We start from the raw sequence: 23,869 nt of genomic DNA on the forward strand, positions 1-23,869 counted from the left end.
CGCGCCCGGCGGCGGCGGCGTGATCGTCGCGGAGATGGCCTTGGACGCCGCCGCGAAGCGGTAGCAGCGGTTGAGCTGCAGCGCGCAGTAGACCCAGAGGGGCGCGAAGACGCCCCACCAGTTCAACGCCGCGCCCGCGCCCTTTGGCGCGTCCGCGAGCTTGCACACTAAAAGCACCTCGAGGCAGACCCGGAGCGCCGCGGACCGCAGGGCCAGGCGGTGCCGGTCGCGGATCTCGAGCTGCTGGACGTAGGCGATGGTCTTGAGCTCCTTCTCGATGGACTGGTTCGGGTCCAGCGGCTCGCTGTCGTCGTCGCACTCCGGCGGCTCGACTTTAACGACGCCCCCCGGCAGGAGGAAGAGCGCGCCCAGGAGCTCCCGCACCAGCAGCGGCGCGAAGACCGGGAGCCAGGCGCCGCGGGAGCTGTCGCCGTCGAGCTTCCAGACGAGCGCGGCCTGGAACGCGACGACGAGGAGGAGCTGGCCGAGGAGGAACGCGCGCGCGACGACCGGCGTGTCGTCGTGGGCCCGCGCGTCGTCCTCCTCCTCGTCGTCGTCGCCGTCCGGCGCGTCGGGCCCGCCCTCGGCCCCGACGGGCCCGCCGGACCCGAGCTCCTCGTCGACGGGGCCCGCGGCGGGCGCCTCGACCAAACCCTCGTAGATCCAGCCGACGTGGTTCACGACGAGGAACGCGTCGAAGACCCAGAGCGGCAGCCAGACCACGGCCCAGGGCACGTCCGCGTCCCCGTCGACGTTGAGCGACAGGAGCACGGGGAAGAAGAGGAAGAAGAACGCGACGAGCGCGAACGCCGACAGGAGGATGCAGCACCGGCACTGCTCCGACATCTTCGACAGCGCCTTGATGAGCGTCTCCGGCGGCACGGACGCCGGGTTCTCCGTCAGCTTCAGCCCCAGCTCGCCGAGCTGGTCGTAGATCTTCCGCCTTTTGGGGTCGCCGAGGCACTCGTACGCCTCCTTCGTCCGCTGGAACGCCTGCACGTCCGCGGGCGTCATGGCCTCGCCGCGCTGCGCGAACTTGTCCGGGTGCATGCGGATGCTCTTCTGGCGGAAGAGCTTCTTGATCTGCGCCGCCGACGCGCGCCGGTCGCAGCCCAGCAGGTCGTAGTACTCGTCGTCGCGGTCCGGGTTCAGGAGCGGACTCAGGCAGCACATGGTCAGGCGGCTCGGCGCCGGATTCGCCATGGCTGTTTCGGGAGCGTCTCGTCTCGTGCGCGCGGCGCTACGAGGCGACGGTGTCGCGCGCCGCGGACCCGCGCACAAGCGGCCGGTTTATGCCACTCCAAATTTGCTCGCCGTCGGCGCCGGCTCGAGGAAAACTCGCAGACGACGCCAGGCTGAGCTCTTGAAGGCTTCTTGAAGGCTTCGTCGCGCGATGGCCTCGCGAACGAACTCGTCGTCTCACTAGGCGCCGAACCCCCGGGGCGGCGGGCGCCGGAAGCAGCTCGGGTGGAGGAGGTCGCGGACGGGCGGCTCGCGCGCGGCCGCGGCGGCCGCGGCGACGCGCGCGTCGAACATGGCCTCCGCGGCGGCGAGGAGGTCGTCGTCGGGCGACGGCGCGGCGAGGGGCGCGACGAGCGCGTCGAAGAAGTCGTCGCCCGCGGCGAGGCACAATTCCCGGAGGAGGCAGCTCGTCGACCCGCCGAGGAGCACGTTGTCCTTGGTGACGGACGTTCTCGACAGCGCGGCGTCCGCGGGGCAGACCTCGGGCCGGCAGCCCGCGGCGGGCGCCTTGCCGAACGCCTTGAGCCGCCGCCGGTCGTCCTCGCGCTTCGCCGGCGCCTCGCAGCGCATGGGCGACGGGCACGCCGCGGAGGACTCGCGGGGCCACGGGACGCGCGACGTCGCGTGCCACAGGCACGCGGACTCGAGCCAGCGGTGCTGGAGCCCGAACCAGGGCATGGCCGCCAGCGCCTCGGCCGCCCGCACGACCGACGGCGGCTCGGCGACGGCCGCGCAGGCGAAGGAGTGGGCCGCGCCGCCGCCGCCGCCGAGGACCCACCGCGTCTGCCGGTCGAGCGGCGCCCAGGCGCCGGCGGCGGCGGGCCGCGGATCCCGGCCCGGCGGCGCGTCGCTGCCCCGCGTCGGCCAGCCCGACGACAGGTAGCGGAGCCGCGCGGCGAACCGCGCGAGGCGCGGCGCGGCGCCCGCGGTCGCGTTCGCCGCGAGCGCCGCGGCCGCGGCCCCGAACCAGGGCGCGCGCGCCTGGAGCGCCGCGTCCAATGGGCCCCGGAGCATCGTGGCCTGGCGCCAGGGCGCGCCGCCGACGGCCGCGGCGAGCGTCCCGTTGCGGCCCGCGCAGCCGACGCCGTCGTGCGAGTAGAGCACGCGCCAGGGCGCCCCCGCGGCCGCGGCCGCGTCCGCGGAGCCCGCGGCGGCCAGCGGATCCCGGCGCTGCCTCGCGCGGCCGCAGCCGCGCGCCTCAGCGACCCAGGGGTCCGGGTTTTGGACGTTGTAGCCCTTGGAGAAGCCCGAGCCGGGCGCGATCTCGCTCGGGCGGAACGCGCTCGCGAGGCGCCAGCTCCAGGCGCTCCCACCGGAGTGCGGCAGGTGGCCGAAGACCTCGAGCGTCTTCGGGTCGGCGCGTCGCATCGACGCGACGGCCGTCGTCTCGAGCGCCGCGAGCTGGGCTGCCGCGAGCGACGATGGCTTCTGCGCCGACAGCACGCGCCGCTCGCAGGCCGTCGTCGCCCGCGCCGGCGCCCGCGCGTCGTCGCTCGCGGCGGTGGCAAAGAACAACAGGAGCAGCAGCCCTTGCTTGGGCATGCCCATCGCGAGATGCACGCGCCGCGTGCTGAGGATCGGCCCTTGCTTGGGCAGCCCCATCGCGTGTTGCACGCGCCGCGGTTGAGCTCGTGTTGAGGGACAAACAAAATGATGCAGCCAAAGTTGGCGAAGGTGATCCACAGCCGTAAGTATGGGTCTCCTCTTTCCATAGCCCGGCGTCCGGCGCTGACCCGGCTGCACGCGGAACCGTATACCACACGATGCACTTCGAGGACATCATCTCCGGCGGGCTGCGCGTCGAGTCCTGCGGCCCCGTCGACGAGCGGTGGCTCGAGGCGTGTCGCGCCGCCGTGGACCGCCAGCGCGGCGGCGACGCGCGCCACACGGAGCTCGACGAGATGGACGCGCCGACGCGCGCGCTGGTGGCCGGCGGCGCGGACCGGCTCGTCGCGGCGGTCGGCGCGCGGCACGAGCGCTTCCGCGTCGCGCTCGCGCGCGCGTTCGTCGTCACCTACGACGCGGACGACGCCGTGAGCTCGCACGACGTCCACGTGGACCCGCGCGTCGACGTCACGCTCAACGTGCCCCTGACGCCGGACGACGAGTACGACGGCGGCGAGCTCTTCTTCCGGCTGTCGAACGAACGGAGCCAGATGATCGACGTCAAAGGCGACGAGGAGCCGGAGATCGCGAAACTCGTCGAAGGGCGGTTTCTCCGTCATTACACTGGAGCGACCCGTACGACGGGGAGCGAGTGCGCGTTCCTCCGCCAGTTTCGCGGCCGCGCGCTCGTCCATTCGGGCGCGGCGCCGCACGGCGCGACGGCGCTCGAGCGGGGCCGGCGCGCGAACCTGATCCTGTGGTGCGTCCGCGTCCACGCGCTCCCCCGGTGGGGCCAGGCGCCCGACGACGTGCGGCGCGCCGTCGTCGACTTCTCGCACTGGCGCGACATGCTCTCGCTCGCCGCGACGTCCAAGGCGGAGCGACGGCTCGTCCTGCCGTTCTGGAAGGTCGACCGCGTGCGCCAGGCGCTCGTCTCGCGCTACGTCGCCGCCGCGAGGCTCGGCCTGGGCATGAGGATGAACGCGGTCGTGAACAACGCCGCGGCCGCGGTGGCGATGGGCGTCCACGCCGCCGTCGCGGGCGCGGACGACATCTCGAGCACGATTCGCGGCGTCGCCGCCGTCGTCAAGGATCTATGGGATTCAGAGCGGACGTGGGCGAACGTCGCCGACCCGGACCTCGCCGCCGCGATCGTCCGAAATCGGGAGAGCCGCGCGCGCTCTCTCGTCCCCGAGGTCCTCGTCCACGTCTTCCTGGACGACCCGAGCTACGTGGACAAGCGACGGCGGGGCATCTTCTCCTGGGCCATGTCTCTCACGATCTCCTGGAACTGTCCTTCGCTAGTTTCTATTGACAATGACATACAAGCCTGAGAATTCTTACTTATTGAATTATTTTACATTATTGTGCATCGCCCAGTCCCCGCCTCTATTAATGCGGGCTGCTCTGCGCCCCCCCTCCCTCAGAGCAGGTACTCGGCGACGAGGTCGCGCTCGGGCCCGCCGGCGGCCGGCCGGACCCTGAGGCGGCCGTCCGGGAGCAGCCGCACGGGCGAGACGACCTCGGACGTGTCGCGGAGCGTGAGGGGCAGGCTCCAGTCGACGAAGTGGGACCAGTGGGCCACGAGCGTCGGCGCGTCGTCGACGCCGTCGGCCCACGTCGACAGGTGCGCCGCGAGGTCCTTGGCGATGGCCTCGGCGTCAGCGGACGTCGCGCCGCACGCCGCGAGCGACGTGGCCTCGCGGCCGCGCTCGGGGCCCGCCTGGGGCACGTCCGGGTGCGTCGCGACGTTGATGCCGACGCCGACGAGCAGGGCGTCGCCGTCGGCCTCGATGAGCACGCCGCAGACCTTCTTCCCGTTGAGCAGCACGTCGTTCGGCCACTTGAGCGACACGGCGCAGCCCGGGGCGTCCTCGAGGTGGTCCGCCAGCACGCGGGCGACCTCGACGCCGACGCGCAGGGGCACGAGCGTCACGGGTTTCAGGGGCAGGTGGCGCATGTCGAGCGCGACGGTGAGCGCGACGTTGCCGCGGCCGTCGTCGTTCCACGTCCGGCCGCGCGTGCCGCGGCCGGCCGTCTGGTGCGCCGTCGCGACGGCGACGTGCTTCCCGTCGTGGCCGTTGCTGTTCCCGACGACGCGCTGCTTCAGGATCTGCTTGGCGGCGTCCTGCGTGCTCTTCGTCTCGCGCAGCCAGTGCCACTCGAAGGCGTCGCAGCTCTGGGCCTGGGCCGCCATGCGCCGCCGCCCGCTGTGCGCGGCCGTCAGCAGCAGCACGCGGCCCAGCAGCATGCGCGGACGCGCCCGAAAGATGGCTCCGCGCCGCGTGGTCCGACGGCGCGCGCGTTGCCGCAGCTCGGTGTTGTTGGCGCCGTCGAGCGCTCGATCGACTGCCCTCGCCGAGCCGCCCGCCGCCGCCGCCGAGCGCCTGCCCGCGCGCGCGCGCCGCCGACCTTCGCGCGCCTCGCCGCGCCGCCGGCGTCCGGGCGACCATGAGCGGCAAGTATGCGGTCAAGAACCGGGCGCCGGCGCCGATCCAGATCACGGCGGAGCAGCTCCTGCGCGAGGCCCACGACCGCGGCGGCGGCAGCAGCCACGGCCAGAAGCAGCGGTCCCAGATCACGGACCCCGAGGAGCTGCGGGAGCACCGCATGAACAAGCGCAAGGAGTTCGAGGACGCGATCCGCATGAACCGCGTGCACCTCGGCAACTACGTCAAGTACGCCAAGTGGGAGGAGGCGCAGGAGGAGTTCGAGCGGAGCCGGTCCGTCTTCGAGCGCGCGCTCGACATCGACCACCGGTCGCAGTCGCTGTGGCTCAAGTACGCGGAGATGGAGATGCGGAACAAGTTCGTGAACCACGCGCGGAACGTCTGGGACCGCGCGGTCACGTTGCTCCCGCGCGTGGACCAGTTCTGGTACAAGTACACCTACATGGAGGAGATGGTCGAGAATTATGCGGTCTGCCGGTCGCTCTTCGAGCGGTGGATGGCCTGGGAGCCCGACGACAAGGCCTGGCACGCGTACGCGGCGTTCGAGGAGCGGCGCAAGGACGCGCGGCGCGCCCGCGACGTCCTCGAGCGCTTCGTCGCGTGCCACCCGCGGCTCGCGTCCTACCTCAAGTACGCGCGCTGGGAGGAGCGGCAGAACCAGATCCCGCTCGCGCGCCAGGTCTACGAGCGCGCGCTCGGCGAGCTCGGCGAGTGGGAGCTCGAGGACGGCGAGGAGGCCAAGCTCTACGGCGCCTTCGCGCGCTTCGAGGAGCAGCAGCGCGAGTTCGCGCGGTGCCGGGCCATCTACGCCTTCGCGGCCACGAAGCTCGACCGCGCGGACTTCCCCGAGCTCCACGACGCCTACCTGCGCTTCGAGAAGAAGCACGGCGCCGTCGACGACGTCGAGCGCCACGTCGCCGAGTCGCGGCGCCGCGACTACGAGGCCCGGGTGTCGTCCCAGCCGCGGGACTACGACGCCTGGTTCGATTTGGTGCGGTTGGAGGAGGGCCGCGCGGCGGACTTGGGGTTCGACGAGTCGGCCGTGGACGCGGTGCGCGACGCGTACGAGCGCGCGGTGTCGCATCTGCCGCCGCCGGAGAAGAAGTACTGGCGCCGCTACGTGTATCTGTGGTTGAACTACGCGTGCTTCGAGGAGCTCGAGGCCGGGGATCTCGCGCGCGCGCGCGCGGTCTACCGCGCGGCGCTCGACGTCGTGCCCCACGACCGCTTCACCTTCGGCAAGCTCTGGCTCGGCGCCGCGCACCTCGAGGTGCGCGCGGGCGACCTGGCGGCGGCGCGCAAGGTGCTCGGCGAGGCTTTAGGGCGGTGCCGGCGGCTCGCGAAGCCGAAGCTCTACGCGGGCTACGCGCATTTGGAGCGGCAGCTCGGCGAGGTCGACCGCTGCCGCACGATCTACGGCAAGTGGGTCGAGGCCGACCCGGCGTCGTCCGCGGCCTGGGCGGCCTTTGGGGACCTGGAGCACGCCGTCGGCGAGCAGGACCGCGCGCGCGCGGTCTACGAGCTCGCGCTCAAGCAGCCCGAGCTCGACAAGCCCGAGGCCGTGTGGAAGAAGTACGTCGACCTCGAGATCTTCCTCGAGAACAACCCGGACGAGGACGACGGCGACGGCGCCGCGGGCGGGCCGCCGCGCGCCGCGACGCTCTACGAGCGGCTCCTCGAGCGCACGGGCCACGTCAAGGTCTACCTGTCCTACGCGGCCTACGAGGAGGCCGCGCCCGCGGGGCCGGGCCGCGGCGCCGCGGACGCGCGGACGCGCGCGCGCGACGTCTTCGGCCGGGGCCACGCGGCGCTCAAGGGCGGCGCGGCCGAGGACCGCGTCGCGCTGCTCGACGCGTGGGCGGCCTTCGAGCAGCGCCACGCGGCCGCCGAGGGGCCGGACAAGCTCGCGCACGCGCGGAGCCTCTTCCCCCGCAAGGTCAAGAAGCGGCGGCCCCGCGACGACGACCCGGAGGCCACGGAGGAGTACTACGACTTCATCTTCCCGGACGACGCGAAGCCCAACGTCAACCTCAAGATCCTCGAGATGGCGAAGAAGTGGAAGGAGGCGACGAAGAAGCGGCCCCGGGACGAGGAGGCCTAAGTCTGTCAGCGCTTGGTTCTTCTTAGTGGCCGGGGAGCGGGCGCTCAGCCGCCGCCGAGCCGGGAGACGGCTTCCTTCAGCCGGCTCACAGTATCCTTCAGGTTGCAGGCGCGCGGGTCATCCCGGAACGGCCCGAAGATCTTTTCTTCGATCGCGAGCGCCCGCCGGTACAGCGGCTCTGCGGCGGCGTATTCGCCCTGCGCCTCGAGCATCCGGGCCACGTCTTCCTTCAGGCAGCCGACGTCCTGGCTCTCCGGCCCCCAACGCTTTTCTTTGATCGCGAGCTTCCGCCGGTACAGCAGCTCCGCGGCAGCGTATTCGCCCTGCTCCTCGAGCACGAGAGCCAGGTAGTCCAGCGCCTCGGCGACATACACATGGTCCGGCCCCCTATGTTTCCTTTCGATCGCAAGTACTCGCCAGAACAGCTTCTCCGCCGCGACGAGATCGCCCTTGCGGGGAGCGACGCGGGGCGCGGGGAACAGGGGGTTGCTTTCCCAAAGAAGCCGCGCATGGGCGCGAAGCAAAGACGCGACCGGCAGACCCTCTGGCCCGAACTGTTTCTCGAAGATCTTGAGCGTCTGTCGGAACAGCGCTTCCGCGCCGGCGTAGTCGCCCTCCTTGTACTTCACCTCCTTGTACTTGGACAAGAAAAATGCGAAAGTATCGCACAGCCGCGCCTCCTTTTTGCTGTAGTGCCGCTCGGCCGCGTCGTCCTCCGCTTCCTGCGCCATCTTTAGGCTCTGCAGCGCAATCCAGTCGATTTCCTCGGCCATCGCGCCACGCGCCGGACTTTTCGCGCGCGCCGGCGGCCGCCCCCCGTCGACGGTGTTCTGCTTGGTCCCTGGGCTGCCGAGCTCGATCGAGCTCGAGGGCGGTGGAGGTTCAAGCCCACGACCTTGAAGTTCAACCAAATCACGGTGGTTAGTGAGGCGAATTCGGCGCTCGCGACGGCCGCGGCTTTGGCGAGCTGGGCCGGTCGCGCGCGGGGGCCGAACGCAGGGCAGGGGGAGGTTTGGAGGGAAGGGGGAGGGGGGGGCGCACACGCGGCCCCTTGCGGGCCGGTCGCCGCTCGGGGCGCGGGGAACAGGGGGGCCGCGTGCTTAGAGCATGTTGTTCGAGGCCTTGTCGCCGTTGGCCACGAGCTCGTAGAGCTTTGTCTCCGTCTTGCGCCACTGGAAGAAGAGGACGATGGCGACGAGGAGGAGGATGAGCGCGACGGCCGCGAGGATGATGACGATGACGACGGGGATGCCGTCGACGTCGTCGTCGTCGTCGCTGGAGGAGGAGGAGGTGACCGTGCCCGAGCCGTCGACGCAGGCGTCCATGCCCGCGTAGACGCCCGCGGAGTTCTGGAACTCGCCCATGTCGGCGCAGGTGATGCCCATGCACGAGTAGACGGACTCGACGGACTCCTTGAACTCCTCGAAGCCGTTCTCGGACATGGGGTCCGAGTTCATGACGTCGAGGTTGGCGACGATCATCGACGCGACGGTGTGGTCGCACTCGTGGACCTGCGGGAGCACGGCGGCGGCGAAGGCCCAGCCCTCGGCCCACTCCTTGGGGCAGGAGCCGCTCGTGCACGAGCCCTGCGAGTTCGCCGGGTCGGACTTGAACGCGTACTTGAGCATGCCCTGGACGAGGGGCACCGTGAGCTGCTTGACGATCTCGTCGAACTCGAACTGGACCGTGACGCAGTCGCCGTCGAGGATCTTGTCGCGGCCCTGCTCGGCGTAGGCGAGGGCCTTGAGGTTCGCCTTGGCCTCCCCGGACGTGCCGGAGACGCAGGTCCCGAAGTCCGCGCAGCGCTTCTCGGCGAGCTGGTAGAGCATCTGGCCCGAGCCGGAGCCGTCCGTGCCCTCGATGGAGCCCGCGAGGAAGGCCCAGCCCTCGTCCCAGGCGTGGGGCGAGTCGCCCGCGTCCGACGTCTCCTCGTTGTCCCAGATGTCGCCCGCGAGGCAGTCGGAGATCGCGTCCTCGAACTCGTGCATGACGTACATCCAGACGGCCTGGTACGCGACGCCCTTCTTGATGAGCTGGTCGCGCATGTTGTCCGGCAGCGACGCGTAGTCGCCGCTGATGGCGTTCATGACGAAGGTGTCGGCGTAGTCGTCGTCGCCCCAGTAGTTCTTGTAGACGGGCCACCACGTCTCCTCGGCCATCTTCGACGCGCCGGACGTCGCGAAGCCCCGGAGCGTGCGGATCGCGCCGTTGTCCTTGACGGAGTTGCCCTTGGCGTCGGCCGTCGTGTGGCCGTAGCACGAGTCCGTCGTGTCCGTCGTCGTGATGTCCGACGAGGAGCAGAGGCCGCCGCCGCCGTTCGAGTAGACGAACTCGGCCTGCGTCCAGTCGTAGGAGTCGACGGCCGCGGAGATCTCCTCCATGTCGAGGTCGACCATGGAGTGGGGCACGACGTCCGTCGCGGGCTCGTAGCCGGCGATGACCTCGTAGTTGTCGAGGCACGCGTCCATGCCGTCGTAGACGCCCGCGGTGTTCTGGAACTCGCCGACCTCCGCGCAGGTGATGCCGAGGCACGAGTAGGTCTTCTCGACCTGGGTCTTGAGGTACTCGTAGCCGTTGACGGACATGGGCGCGGACGCGTCCACGGAGAGGTTGTCCACGATGACCTCCGCGACGCTCGACGAGCAGTAGTGGATGCGCGGGAGCACGGCGGCGGCGAAGGCCCAGCCCTCGGCCCACTCCTTGGGGCAGTCGCCGTCCGTGCACGAGCCCTGCGTGTTCGCCGGGTCGGCCTTGAACGCGTACTTGAGCATGCCCTGGATGAGGGGGATCGTCATCTGGTCGACGATGAGGTCGAACTCCGTGGCGACGTCGCTGCACATGCCGAGCAGGATCTTGTCGCGGCCGAGCTCGGCGTAGGTGAGGGCCTTGGTGTTGACGTTGGCGTCGCCCGTGATGCCGTCGGCGCACGTGCCGAAGTCAGCGCAGCGCTTCTCGGCGAGCTGGAAGAGCATCTGGCCCGAACCGGAGCCGTCCGTGCCCTCGATGGAGCCCGCGTAGAAGGCCCAGCCCTCGTCCCAGGCGTGGGGCGAGTCGCCAGCCGTCGTCGCGTCGTTGTCGTAGATGTCGCCGCTGAGGCAGTCCTTGATCGCGTCCTCGAACTCGTGGAGCACGTACATCCAGACCGCCTGGTACGCGACGCCCTTCTTGACGAGCTCCGCGCGCATGAGGTCGTCCTTGCTGGCCCAGGCGCCGCCGTCGAAGGCCTTGAGCACGAAGGTGTCGGCGTAGTCGTCGTCGCCCCAGTAGTTCTTGTAGACGGGCCACCACGTCTCCTCGGCCATCTTCGACGCGCCGGACGTCGCGAAGCCCCGGAGCGTGCGGATCGCGCCGTTGTCCTTGACGGAGTTGCCCTTGGCGTCGGCCGTCGTGTGGCCGTAGCACGAGTCCGTCGTGTCCGTCGTCGTGATGTCCGACGAGGAGCAGAGGCCGCCGCCGCCGTTCGAGTAGACGAACTCGGCCTGCGTCCAGTCGTAGGAGTCGACGGCCGCGGAGATCTCCTCCATGTCGAGGTCGACCTCGGAGTGGGGCACGACGTCGGTCTCGGGCATGTAGTTGGCGATCAGGGTGTAGGACCTAAGGAGGGTTGAAGTTTTTGGTGCTGCTGACTGTTGACCGGGCGGAACGGCTGGCGCGCGGCGCGCGGCGCGCGGGCGGGCGGACCTCCCCGGCGCGGCGCGCCCCGCAGACCGGCCCGCCGGGGGCGCGCGGCGCGCCCCAGTGGACCGGACGGCGCGCGACGACATTTTGAAGTTTTGGCTTCCGCCACCTCAGAGCAGCTGCCCGGGGCTGCCGCATTCGATGTTTTGGGCGTGGGGCAGCCCGGGGGTGAATGTCGACACGGGGGCGCACGCGAGCGTCTTCCCCGCCAGGAGGGCGGCTGCTACGGTGCGCATGGTTGTCAGATACTTACAGCTCAGAATCGCGCGCTATAGTGGCAGCGATTGCGGCGTGCGGAAGCTCTGGTTGAGCATGGGCGTGTGTCGCTCGAGCTTTTATGGGACTAGGAGAGCACGCTTGCACGTGCCGCAGTGGCCCATGACGTTAATGTTGAATTCATCGTTGAAGGTTCGTCGCCCGACGGCGGCGTCGGCGACCGAGGCGCTTACGCGGGTCCGGAGGAGGTTGGGTTCGCGGTGGGGATGTGGGAGGAGGAGCGCTCGGAAGGCGTGCGCTCGGGAGACGGAGCACGCCGTCGGCCTACGCGGAGCACCGTGACGCCGTCGGGCTACGCGGAGCGCAGCCGCTCGACCAAGGTGCCGTCGCGGACGAGGCTCAGGATGGCCATTGCGTGCTGGAAGACGTCGTCGTCGACGCCGTGCGCCGCGTGGAGCGCGCTCGCGATGACGGTTAAGATGACGGCGCGGAGGTGCTCGGAGCACTTCAAGCGCACTGATGTTGAATGAGCAAGAGAGCATGGGCACCGAGCGCCGCGCCGTCGCGACGCTGCTCTACGACGAGTCCTTCGTCGACGGCGCGCTCGCGCTCGGCGCGTCGATCAAAGCACACCTCAGAGAAAAGGACGTCGCCCTCGTCACGCTCGCGACGAGCGGCGTGCCGCGCGGCGCGCGCCAGCGCTTAGCAACCGGCGGCTGGGCGCTCCACGACGTCGCCGCGGCGTCGCGGCCGTCGGACACGCACGTCAGCAATTCGCGCCTGCGCTTCGCCTACTCGAAGCTCGAGCTCTGGCGCCTGCCCTACGACGTCGTCGTGTACGCGGACGCGGACGCGATCGCGCTCGGCCCCGTCGACGCGCTCTTCGGCTGCCGCGCGTCCCTCTGCGCGGTGCTGCGCCATGGCGAGTTGCTCAACAGCGGCGTTTTAGTCGTGCGGCCGGATGCGCGCGTCTTCGAGGACATGCGCGCCCAGGCGGACGCGCTGCCGAGCTACACGGGCGGCGACCAGGGCTTCTTGAACAGCTACTACGGCAACTTCGCCGCCTGCCCGGCCTTCGAGGGCGACGGCGACGACGTGGCCCGATGTCGCCGCCTGCCGAACGCCTGGAACGGCGACTGGCCCCTGCTCTGGGCGCGCGGCGTCGACGACGCGCCCAACATCCTCCACTACTCGCTCGGCCCGGCGAGCACCCGCGCGGGAATCACTTCTTCGACGAGAGCGACAGTTTCTCGAGCGAAACTGGAGCTTTTCGAGCGAGACGTTCTTGAACAATCGTAGGTCAAGCCCTGGCACGACGCCGCCGCGCCGTTCCTGCCCGGCGTGCGCGCGTGGCGCGCGGCGCTCCGCGCGTCGCCCGCGGCGTCGCCCGCGTCGCCCGCCGCCGCGCCCGCGTTCCTGCTCTTCGCCGTGCTGGTGCCGCTCGCGTGCGCGCGCGCGGCCGCGCGCTGCTCGCGGCGCCGCGGGGCATTCCTCCCGGTCCTCGCCGCCTCCGCGGCCGTCGCGGCGCTCGCGGCGCGGCACGCGCCCTTCGGGCCCGAGGCGCGCTGGGCCACATTGTTCGCCGCGGGCGCCGTTGTGCGCCTCGCGTACCGCCGCGACGCCAAGGCGCTCGCGCTCGAGGGCCTCCTTGTCGCCGCCGTCGCGCTGCCCGAGCTTTCGGGCGCGAACGCGTCCCTTTTGGGCCTGCTCGCGCTCGAGGCGCCGCTCCTCTACGGCGCGCTCGTTCTCGTCCTGCTCATGGCGCTCTCCCCCACCGACGACAACGCCCTCCCCGCCGTGAAGAGCTAAAACTCATCCCGGTACATGGACGCGTCCCTCCCGAGGTCCGGGTGGGGGACGGAGAGGTCCAGGACGACGCGCCGCGCGGCGCCGCCGTGGCGGACCTCGTGCTCGAAGGAGTCGTCGAAGAGGACGACGGACCCCTGGCGCCAGGGCCGCTCGCGCCGCTCGCCGCCGACGAGGAGCTCCAGCCGCGCCTCGTCGGCCTCCGCGACGTCGAGGCCGAGGTGGAGGCTCCAGCGCCGGTTCGTCGGGCCCGTGTGCGGGCGGAGGTGCGCGCCGGGGTCGAGGCTCGACACGCCCGCGTTCTGGAGGCCGCAGGTCGCCTCGAGGCGCCGCGCGGCCGCGCCGAGCGCCGTGTCGGCGGCCGCGTCCAAAACGACGTACAGCCACGAACCGCCGCCGGGCGCCTGGAGGCCCTCGCGCGGCTCGCGCGCGTCCGCGAGGAGCGCCGCCGCCTCGGCGCGCATGGCGTCGCCGCGCGCCGCGTACGCCGCCTCGAGGTCGTCCACGCACGCGCGGAGCGCGGGCGGCGCGGCCGGGAACGGCGCGGACGCGAGCGCCGCGTCGTACTCCGACGGCCGCTGCCACTTCGACGGCCAGAGGCCCGCGCCGAGGGCCGCGGCGACGACGCCGTCGGCCGTCGTCGCGTAGCCGGCCCACTGCAGGGCCGTGACGAACTTCGCGGCCAGCGTGGGATCCGTCGGCGCCAGCGACCGCGCGACCCCCAGCAGGCCCACGCTGGCCTTGAGGTCGTTCTTCGCGAGGGCGTCGTCGCCGGCGCGCGCCGCCCACATGGCGAAGGGCGCGACGACGTCGTCGACGCAGGCGAGGCGCCGCGCCCGCGCGCCGTCGAGGGCCGCCAGCGCCTTCTTCGAATCGAGCTTGCGCGCCACGGCGATGGCCTCGTCGCAGAGCTCCGTCGACGAGCCCGCGAGCGCCGCGAGCGCGAGCACGCGTGCTTTTAGCGTTCTCATTGCATGATGAGCTGCCCCATCGCGCACCTTGACGGTGCAAGAATAAACGTTGACGCACAAAATTATGGGGCAGCAGCTTCTCATGAGATGATGCAGCTCGCGCTCCTGGTCGTGTGCGCGCTGGCGAGCGCGTCGAAGCCCGCGAGGCCCTGCGACTGCGGCGCGCTCGCCGGCGCCGGCGCGGCGGAGCGCCACGTCGTGCCACCGTCCTTCGCGTCGCGCAACCTCTCGGCCCAGGTCGTGCTCCTCAAGGTGCCGGAGACGGGGTCGTCGACGGCGGCGAACCTGCTCGCGGAGATCGCCGCGGCGCGGTCCATCCCGTCCTGGGTGTCGACGAAGAGCGGCGAGTTCGACCGCGTCGTCGCCGCGCCGGGCCGGACGGCGCCCAAGTGGGCCCTGGGCCACCGGGGCTGGGGCGCGTGGCTCCACGACTACTTCGACGGCCCCGCCGTGGACCTCGTGACGACGGCGCGGGAGCCCCTGGCGCGCCTCGCGAGCTCGGCGGAGAAGCGCCTCCTCCGCGGCGAACAAGCGGACTGCGCGCGGGGCCTCGGAGTGGCGCTCAAATTCTGGGGCGTCCACGGCGCCAAGCACTTCGAGAAGCTCAACGAGACCTGGACGAACGCGAGCCTCGTCGAGGCGGGCGTGCGCCAGATGGCCAAGTTCGACACGATCGTCGTCAAGGAGCGCTACAACGAGTCGCTCGTGGCCTTCGCGCTCCGGCACCGCGCGACGCAGGGCGGGAAAAGGGCGCGACACGGCCAACTTCAAAGGCTCCGATCTCGGCCGTTCGTTTCGGCTGATTCTTGGACGAGCGATCATCCCTCGGAGCGCTCTCGAAGCGTGGGTGTTTTTTTGGAACGCGCGCGCGCGCGGAACACCCAATTTGAAGCGAAGTTGAATCGCCCCGTTCCCGCCCAGGCCTCCAGCTCGGCGACGTGCTCCCGCCGCTCGCCAAGTACCGCGCGGACCCCAAAGGCGGCGGCGGCACGCGCGCGGAGGCGCGGCGCGCCTGCGAGGCGTCCGTCGGCGCGGAAGACGTCGAGTTCCGCACGGAGGCGGCGATCCACGCGGCGAGCGTATCGCGGCTTGAATCGACGCTCGCCGCCGCGCGCGCCGCGGGCGTCGACGTCGGCCGTCTCCTCGACGCCTTTTCGCGCCACCTCGACGCGGCCATGACCCTCGGGGCGCGGCGCATGTCGAAGCCCGGCGCGCACCAGCAGCGCGCGGCGTCCGCGGACACGCTGATCATGAGCCCGTGCGCGCGCCGCTGCGCCGTCGCCGCGCTCAACGGCGCCGTCCGCCTGCGCTACGACGGCGCCGAGGCCCCGCGGCCCTACGCCCACCGCCGCGCCGCCCCGGACCCTTAGAATTCGCCGTCGTCGTCGTCCCCCTCGTCGCCGTCGTCGTCGTCGTCGCGCGAGGGCTCGGAGACGTGGTCCTCGCCGCGGTCGAAGCCGCCGCTCGACGCGGAGTCCGGCGGGAAGCCCTCCTGGTCGTTGAAGGCGTCGAAGGCGTCGTCGAACTGCGCCTCCATGTGCTCGCTGAAGGCCGCGGAGCTGATGTGGCTCTGCTTGTCGACGTCGTCGAACGCGCCCGCGTGCGGGCTCGTCGGGTGGTCCGCGTCGCTCGCCATGAGGTGGTGCTCGTGGCTCTCGAGGGACCGCGGCGACGCCGCGGCGGGCACGTCGATCTGTATGTCCGGCGGCGGCGCCGTGAGCGGCCGCGGCGCCGGCACGTCGTAGAAGTCGGAGAAGATCTGCGTCCGCGGCAGCTCCTCGGGGCCCCGGGGGCTCCCGGAGCCGGCGTCGAAGCGCACGGCGTAGCGGTCGCCGCCGAGGTCCGCCTCGACGCGGCCCGGCAGCACGAGGTCGTCGCGGCCGGGGCAGACCGCGTCGACCCGCTCGCCCGCGACGAGGATCTGGTGCTGCTGCTGGCCCGGGCGGTAGATGGCCCGCCGGTTCGCGGCGTCGTCCTCGTCGCCGTCGTCGAAGAGGACCGCGTAGGTCCCGTCGCCGTTGTCGCGCACGACGGTGGCCGGGTAGAACTCCGCGTCCTGCTGGAACCGGCAGAAGACGGCCGCGCCGGCCTCGAGCGGCGCCGCGGCGGGCCGCGGGCTCGCCGCCGCGGCCTTCGCCGGCGTCGCGGCCGCGGGTTCCTCGGCCGCGGGCTCCTCGGCCGCGGGCTCCTCGGCCGCGGGCTCCTCGGCCGCGGGTTCCTCGGCCGCGGGCTCCTCGGCCGCGGGCTCCTCCGCGCCCTCGCGCGGCGGCGCGACGACCGCGGGCGCGTCGACGCGCGGGCTCGGGGGCGCGCGCGCGCTGTCGCCGACGTAGCGCGGCGACGCGGCGAGCTCCGGGAAGACGCCCTCGGCGAAGATGGCGGCGAACTCGACGATGTGCTCCGCGTCGTCGTCGTCGAAGCGCACGGTGTAGGAGCCGTTCGCGTGCGCGTAGACGATGACTCCCGCGACGACGGACCCGGTCGTCGACCGCCACGCGTCGACCTCCTCGCCGACGTCGAGCCGCGACGGCGGCACCATGCCCCGCAGGCGCAGGCGCCGCCGGGACACGCCGGCCTCCTCGCGCCGCGCGTCGGCGTGCCAGACCGTGTGCGAGCCCGTCGCCGCGTCGACGGCCGTGACCGTGCACGGCGCGTACGCGCCGCCCTCGGCCTCGCGGCAGTCGCAGACCGTGCCCACGGGCGCCGCGTCGCGGTCGTCGACGAAGGGCCCGAAGACGTCGTCGCGGTCCGCGGTCTCCTCGGCGCCGTCGTCGGCGAAGCGCACGCGGCAGCCGCCGGCGCCCGCGGCGACGACGGCGGCCGCGACGACGCGGCCGTCCGCGGATTTGCGGACGGCGTCGACGGCCGTGCCCGGCGCCAGGTCGCGGACCTGGCGCTGGCCCCGGAGCTTGAGCCGCCGCCGCGGCGCGTCGTCGTCGCGGTCGCCGTCGTCGAAGAGGATCGCGTACGACCGCGCGTGCACGCCCGTGACGACGGCGGGGTAGAAGGTCCGCTCCTCGCCGTAGCGCGCGAGGACCTTGGCGCCCATGGCCAGGGGCGCCGCGCCGTCATCCAACGCCTCGCGGCTCGGCGAGGCCGCGAGGACGCCGGCCGCGGCCTCGCGGACGGCGTCCTCGGCGCCGCGCGCCGCGAGGCCCCGCGCCTCGGCGACCTTCGGCGACGGCGGCGCGGCCTGCTTGGCGTGGTGGTCGTGGAGGACGGGCTTCTTCGCCTTCTTCGGCGAGAAGTCGTCGTTGTCGAAGGTCAGCGCCTCGCCCTTGGGCGTCTCGTAGTTGTTGCGGCGGCCGACGGCGAGCGCGTCGTCGACGCCGGGCTTTTCGACGTCCTCGACGACGTCCGGCGACGCCGGCGCGTCGGGGCCCTCGACGGGCTCGACGACGTCGGGCGCCCGGGCCGCGAGGGCCTTCACGGGCGTCGCCATTTTCGGCCGCGGCGACGCGGCGCGCTCCGGGTCGTGGAACTCGCCGAAGATCTTGGACCGCGGGACCACGGCGCCGGGCCCGAAGTCGAAGGCGACCTCGTAGGTGCCGTCGTCGAACCGGGACGCCACGGTCGCCGGGAGCACGTCGCCGTCGCGCGCGTCGCAGACCGCGTCGACGGTTTCGCCGACCTCGAGCGCCTCGGCCTGCACCTGGCCGGGCACGTAGAGCCGGCGCCGCGCGACGGCCGTCTCGACGTCGCCGTCGTCGTAGGCGACGGAGTAGGCGCCGCCGCCGCCGCCGTCGACGACGCCCGCGTAGAACTCCGCGTCGTTGCCGTAGCGGCACATGACCCGCGTGCCGGGCGCGAGGGCCGGCTGCGCCGGGCGCACGACCGTCGGCTCGGGCTCGTCGTCGTCGTCGTGGGCGTGGACCGCGTCGTCGTCGTGGGCGTGGGCCGGCTCCTCCTCGTGTTCGTGCTCCTCCTCGTGGTGATCGTGGGCGTGGGCCGGCTCCTCCTTGTGGTGATCGTGGGCGTGGGCCGGCTCATCGTGTTTGTGGCCGGAGTCTTCTTCGTGGTGATCGTGGGCGTGGGCCGGCTCCTCCTCGTGGTGGTCGTGGTCGTGGCTGTCGTGGTCGTGGCTCGCGTGGTCGTGGCTCGCGTGGTCGTGGCTCGCGTGGTCGCCGCCGTGGTCGTGGCCGCCGTGGCCGTGGTCCTCCGTGCAGACCTCGCCGTCGCCGTGGTCGTGGCCGTGCGCGTGGTCCTCCGTGCAGTGCTCGTCCGTGCAGACCTTGTCCGCGTCGAGCTTCTGCTTCGCCGCGCGCGCGTCCTCGAGGGACGTCTGCGGCTGCTGCTCTGGCACGGCCGCGCCCATGGACTTGAGCATGTCGGCCGCGGAGCCGCTGAACGCGATCGGGGTCGGCGCCGCGGGCTCCGGCTCCGCGGGCTCCGCGGGCGCCGCGGGCTCCGCGTCGGCCGCGGGCTCGGCCGCGTCGCCGTAGAAGCCCGAGAAGATGGCGTCACGGGGGAGCACGACCTCGTCGAGGTCCGCGTCGTCGAAGTTGACCTTGTAGTTGCCGCCCTTGTAGACCTCGACGACCATGCCCGGGAGCACCGCGCCGTCGCGCGCCGCGCAGGCCGCGTCGACGGTCTCGCCGAGCGCGAGGCCGTCGGCCATGGCCTGGCCCGCGTAGCGGAGCTTCCGCCGGGGCACGCGCGCCTCGTCGTCGCCGTCGTCGTAGTGGACGGCGAACGCGCCGTCGCCGTCGTCGGCGACGATCTTTCCGGCGTAGAACTCGGCCGTGTCGAGGTAGCGGCACTCGACGGCGTCGCCGACGCGCATGGGCGCGAGCGGCGCGGCCTCGCGGAACGACGGCGACAGGGGCCCGTCGGGCGCGGCCGGCGAGAGCGCGTCGGCGCCGCCCGGGCGCGGCGTCTCCGACGCCGCGGGCTCGGGGACGAGGCCCGGGGGCAGGAACGCGCCGAAGAGGCTGCCGCGGCCGACGTCGTGGACGACGCCGTCGTCGTCGAACTTGACCGTGACCCGCTCCGCGCCGAGGCCGACGACGGACGCGCGGCGCACGCAGTTGGACCCGGGGTGCCACGCGTCGACGACGGCGTCCACCGCGGGCGGCGCCATGGCCTGGCCGGGCAGCCGGAGCCGGAGCCGGTCGACGCCGTGCTCCGTGCCCATGTCGTCGTACTCCACGGTGTAGCGGCCGTTGACGTAGGACGCGACGACGCCGCCGTAGAACTCGGACGTCGCCATGTAGCGGCACTCGACGCGCGCGCCCGGCGCGAGGTAGTCCGCGGGGAGCGGCTCGGGCGCCGGCCCCGCCGCGACGGCGGGCGCGGTCCCCTGCTCCGGCGGCGCGCCGACGGCGGCGTCGCTCGGCAGCACGGCGTCGCGGCGCGGCGAGCCGTCGGCGCGCGGCGCGGCCTTGGGCGGCTCCCCGCCGGGCACGAGCGCGTCGCGCCGCGGCGAGTTGTCGGCGCGCGGCGACAGCGCGCGCGTCGGCGCGGACACGACGGCGTCGCGCCGCGGCGCCGCGTCGGGCTCCGGGGCGTTCTCCTTCTCCGGCCGCCCGCGCGGCTCCGCCGGCGCCGCGTCCGGGACGACGGCGTCGCGGCGCGGCGAGTTGTCCGCGCGCGGCGACAGCGCGCGCGTCGGCGCGGACACGACGGCGTCGCGCCGCGGCGTCGCGTCGGGCTCCGGGGCGTTCTCCTTCTCCGGCCGCGCGGGCGGCTCCGCCGGCGCCGCGTCCGGGACGACGGCGTCGCGGCGCGGCGAGTTGTCCGCGCGCGGCGACAGCGCGCGCGTTGGCGCGGACACGGCCCCGCCGCGCCGCGGCGACTTGTCCCGCGGCGACTGGTCGGCGGGCTGGAGCGCGAGGCTCTTGAGCACGTCGGGGAACTCGGCGAAGCGGTCCTGGAGCTGCTCGTCGAGCCACGCCCAGGGGAAGCCCGCGACGGAGGCCTCGGCGACGAGCGCGAGGCCGCCGGTCGTCGCCTCGGCGCGGACGGCGACGTCGTCGTCGGGGGCGATGACGCCCCAGTCCGCGAGGACCGCGTCGACGGCCGCGGCGTCGACGGCCGCGGCCTCGGGCACGAGCGCCCAGCGCCGCGCCTCGACGACGCCGCGCGGCGGCGGCTTCTGCGGCGACGGCGGGTCGTCCCGCTCTTGCTCCGGCTCCGGCGCCGCCGGGGCGTTTTCGTGGTCGTGGTCGTGGTCGTGGGCCGCGAGGGCGAAGCCGCCGGGGACGGCGACGAGGTCCCCGGGCCGCGGCGGCGCCTCCGCCGGCTCCGGGTCCTCCTCCGCGTCCGGCTCCTCCGGCTCCTCCGGTTCATCCGGCTCCTCCGCCGCCGGGTCGTCGCGCGGCGACATCTTCAGCGGCGACGGCGGGTCGTCGAGGAGGAGCGCCGCCGGGTCGACGGCGGGCCGGTCGTGGAACGCGCCCCAGACCTGGTCGCGCGTCAAAGACGCCTCCCCCAACTCCGGGTCCTCGAAGACGACGTGGTACGCGTCGCCGTCGACGGCGACGACCGTCGCCGTCGCGACGCGCGCGTCGTCCTCGCCATCGACGAGCGCGTCGACGGTCTCGCCCACGGGCAGCGCCGCGTCCTGGACCTGGTTCGCCGTGAAGATCCGCCGCCGGGGGATGTCGTCGCCGACGGCGCCGAAGTCGAAGCGCACGCCGTACGACTCGCCGTCGACGGCCTCGACGGCGCCCTCGGAGAAGAAGGCGTCGTCGCCGTGGCGCGCCAACACGCGGGCGCCCGGCGCCAGGGGCTCGAGGTCGAACTGGGACATGACGGAGTGGCGGCTCGGCGCCTGGCTCAGCCGTTTCCGCGCGACGGCCTCCGCGCGGAGGCCCTTGAGCTTGACGGCGAAGCCGACCTTGAGCCCCAGGTCCCGGGCGAGCGCGTCGACCTCGGCCTCCGTCATCTTCGCGAGCGTCTGCAGGTCGTCGACGCCCTCGGCCCGCAGGCCCTCCGCGACGGAGCCGAGGCCCGCGCGGGCCAACCTCGCGCCGAAGTCGTCGGACGCGTCCGAGCCGCGCGACGCGCCCAACTGCGCCGACGGCTCGCGCTGCTCCCGGTCGACGAGGGCCGCGAGCTTCGCCGCGTCGAGCGTGACGATCTCCTTGGCCGGGTCCGGCTCGTCCCAGTCGTAGGCGAGGTCCACGAACGTCACGAGGCCCATGGACCTGCCGGACAGCGGCACGAGGTTCCGCTGGAGCTCGCGGTACATGAAGTCGCGCGACACGTCCTCGGGGAGCGTGCAGGTCACGAGGAAGCGGTTGTCCCCGGCGTTGGCGACGACGCTGCCCGGGTCCCAGACGACGCCCGCGTCCGCGACGGCCGCGACCGCGAACAGCTTCGCGGCGACTTCGTAGGGGTCCGCGCCGGGCCGGAACTTGACGTGGTACGTGCACCGGTCGGCGTCCACGTCCTCGTCGACGCCGGGCTCCTCGACGTTCTCCTCCTCGTGGATCGGGGGCTCGTCCCGGGGGCGGAACGGCGGGATCTCCGCGAGTTTGGTGGTCGGCGGCGGCCGCGACGGCGCGGGCTCGTCGGCGGGCGCGCCGCCCCGGAAGGGCGGGATCTCCGCGATGGGGCCGACGGTCGCCCGCGACGGCGGCGGCGGGTCGCTCCGCGGGGGCGGCGGGTCGCTCCGCGGGGGCGCGGGATCCGGGACCCGCGGCGCGGGCGCGGGCGCCGGCCGCGGCGCGGGCGGCGACGCGCCCCAGGGGAGCGTCGCGCCCGCGGGCTCGTCGGCGTCGCGCGCGACGGCGGCCACCGCGGCGACGAGGGCGCTGCCCCGGCGGCCGCTGGGGAAGAGGCGCTGGAGCTCCGCGAGCACCTCCTTCCGCGACGGCGCGTTCTTCGCGTGGATCACGAGCCAGTCGCCTGGGCAGGAAAAGAGTGATTCAAGGTCGCTTCAACATGAGTGTTTCGCGCGCGCGCGTTCCGGAAAAATCATCTACGCTTCGAGACCGTTCCGAGAGATGATCGCTCGTCCAAAAATCAGCCGAAACGAGCGGAGAACGGCCGAGATCGGAGCCTTTGAAGTTGGGGATGTCGCTCTCTTTTCCCGCCCCGGCGGTCGCCGGCGACGTCGTAGGACGCGCGCCAGGCGACGTGGGCCAGCGCCGCGGAGGCGTCGATGGCGCGCGCGACGTCGCCGCAGTCCGCGCCCTCGTGGAGCAGCAGCTCGAAGCTGCAGGGCGCCGTCGCCCCGCCGCCGCCGCCGCGCGGGCCCTCGGCGCGCGGCGACGGCGCGGGCTCGTCGCCGTCGCCCGCGGCGCCGTCGGCGCACCGCGCCGAGGCGACGTCCGCGGCGAACATGATCTCCACGAGGTCCGCGACGACCTCGTGGCGGTCCGCGGGGCACCGCAGGTCCAGGAAGAGCCGGTCGCGGACGACGCGGTAGTCGTCCCAGACGACCGCGCGGAACAGCAGCTCCTCGCCCTTGCCGACGGCGGCCGACCGCGCGGCCGACTCGGCCAAAATGGACCGCGCGAGGCCGTGGAGATCGACGCTGGACCCGCTGGGCACGACCTCGAGCGTCGCCGGCGCCTTGGGCCGCGACGCCTGCGAGTTGTCCCCCCGGTCCCCGTCGCCGCGCGGCGACCGCCGCAACGTCGACGCGGCGCCCGTGAGCCGCGCGAAGTCCTCGTCGAGCTCGGCCTGGCGCCGCTCCGTGCGCCGCTGCCGCCGCGTCCGCGTGCGCTCCTCGCGGAGCTGGCGCTTGAGCCGCTTGATCTCGTCGAGGCGCTCCCGCTCGAGCTCCTCCCACGTGCGGACGTCGCGCTCGTCGCGCGCCTCGCGCCGCTTCCGCTCGCGCGCGACGACGGCCAGGCGCTCCGTCTTCGCGCGCTCGCTCGCCAGCTCCGCGGCCACGAGGCCCCGGTTCCGCCGGTAGACGCGCGCCTCGGCCGCGGGCCGCCGCGCGCGCGGCCGCGGGCCCCGCCGCGGCCGGCCCCGCGGCGGCGGCTCCGCCGCGGCGGCCATCGTGCCGTAGGGCGCCGGCGCGTCCTCGTAGAGGTCCAGCTCCTCGTCCAGCCCGTCCTCGCTGGCGCCGTCGGGCGCGTCGGGGAACGCGCCCGGCGCCGGCGCGGGCGACCGCGACCGGTCCGGCGCCGCGAGCTCGTAGCGCCGCTGCGCGGCCTCGATCTCGCCCCGGAGCGCGTCGGCGGCGCGCTTCTCGGCGCCGACGTCGGCCCGCTTCATGCGCGCGTCGAGCGCCTCCGTCTCGCCCTTCCGCGCGCGGAGCCGCTGCTCGAGCGCCGCGACCTGGCCGTAGAGCGCGACCAACGCGGACGTGAGCTGGCTCGGGTCGAGGCACGGCTCGTCGTCGATGACGCCGCCGCCGACGCTCCTCGAGCGCTTGCAGCGGTTCACGTCCTCGAGCGCGAGCTCCAGCTCCCGGCTCCGCAGCTCCAGCGACGCGTCGAAGGCGTCCTTGACGCGCCGCAGGCGCTCGCCCTCGCGCCGCTGCTGCTCGAGCTGCTGCTCCGCCTCCTCGAGGTGCATCTCCAGGTCCTCGCGGACGCGCCGCTTCGACGGCGTCCACGCCGACAAGATGCGCGGCTTCACCATGGCCACCGACGCTGCCCGACGACAACCGATGCGTCCAAAATCGTTTGCTCGACGGTGTCAATACGGTGATGAAGGGCAGCATAAGCTTCAATGCCGTCGCCTGCAGCTGGGGCCGGCATGGTGGTTCGTCGGGGCGCAAGCTCCTCCTGATGGGGAAGAAATCGGCGAAGAAGCGAAACCAGCGCGGCGCGGACCGGGCAGCCGATCAACCAGCGGCGCCTCGAGAGTGGCCTGTGAGAACCGTGGATCTCGACGAC

The 23,869-nt window shown here is 73.1% G+C and overlaps 4 protein-coding genes across 4 annotated transcripts; 1 reads left to right on the top strand and 3 right to left on the bottom strand.

The window, feature by feature from the left end:
- Positions 1–903: 903 nt before the first annotated feature.
- AURANDRAFT_26290 (hypothetical protein) lies at positions 904–1,173 on the bottom strand (the record flags this gene model as incomplete). The annotated part of the gene is made up of 1 exon (XM_009038810.1): positions 904–1,173. A coding segment is annotated over one exon (270 nt), but the record flags the coding sequence as incomplete, so codon positions are not given.
- Positions 1,174–4,270: 3,097 nt separating this feature from the next.
- Positions 4,271–5,098, bottom strand: BPL2 (hypothetical protein; the record flags this gene model as incomplete). Its single annotated transcript, XM_009038809.1, has 1 exon — positions 4,271–5,098. The coding sequence occupies one exon, from the start codon at positions 5,096–5,098 to the stop codon at positions 4,271–4,273; it is 828 nt and encodes a 275-aa protein (XP_009037057.1).
- A 200-nt stretch (positions 5,099–5,298) lies between these two features.
- Positions 5,299–7,398, top strand: AURANDRAFT_26550 (hypothetical protein; the record flags this gene model as incomplete). Its single annotated transcript, XM_009038724.1, has 1 exon — positions 5,299–7,398. One exon carries the CDS (start codon positions 5,299–5,301, stop codon positions 7,396–7,398), a length of 2,100 nt encoding a protein of 699 aa, XP_009036972.1.
- A 1,100-nt stretch (positions 7,399–8,498) lies between these two features.
- AURANDRAFT_64252 (hypothetical protein) lies at positions 8,499–23,612 on the bottom strand (the record flags this gene model as incomplete). Its single annotated transcript, XM_009038808.1, has 4 exons — positions 8,499–10,992; positions 13,105–14,096; positions 15,505–21,920; positions 22,049–23,612. The coding sequence occupies 4 exons, from the start codon at positions 23,610–23,612 to the stop codon at positions 8,499–8,501; spliced, it is 11,466 nt and encodes a 3,821-aa protein (XP_009037056.1).
- Between the last annotated feature and the right edge of the window lie 257 nt (positions 23,613–23,869).

The sequence above is a fragment of the Aureococcus anophagefferens genome (genome assembly GCF_000186865.1).
Source record: "Aureococcus anophagefferens unplaced genomic scaffold AURANscaffold_9, whole genome shotgun sequence".
In the NCBI taxonomy this organism is placed as follows: domain Eukaryota; class Pelagophyceae; order Pelagomonadales; family Pelagomonadaceae; genus Aureococcus; species Aureococcus anophagefferens.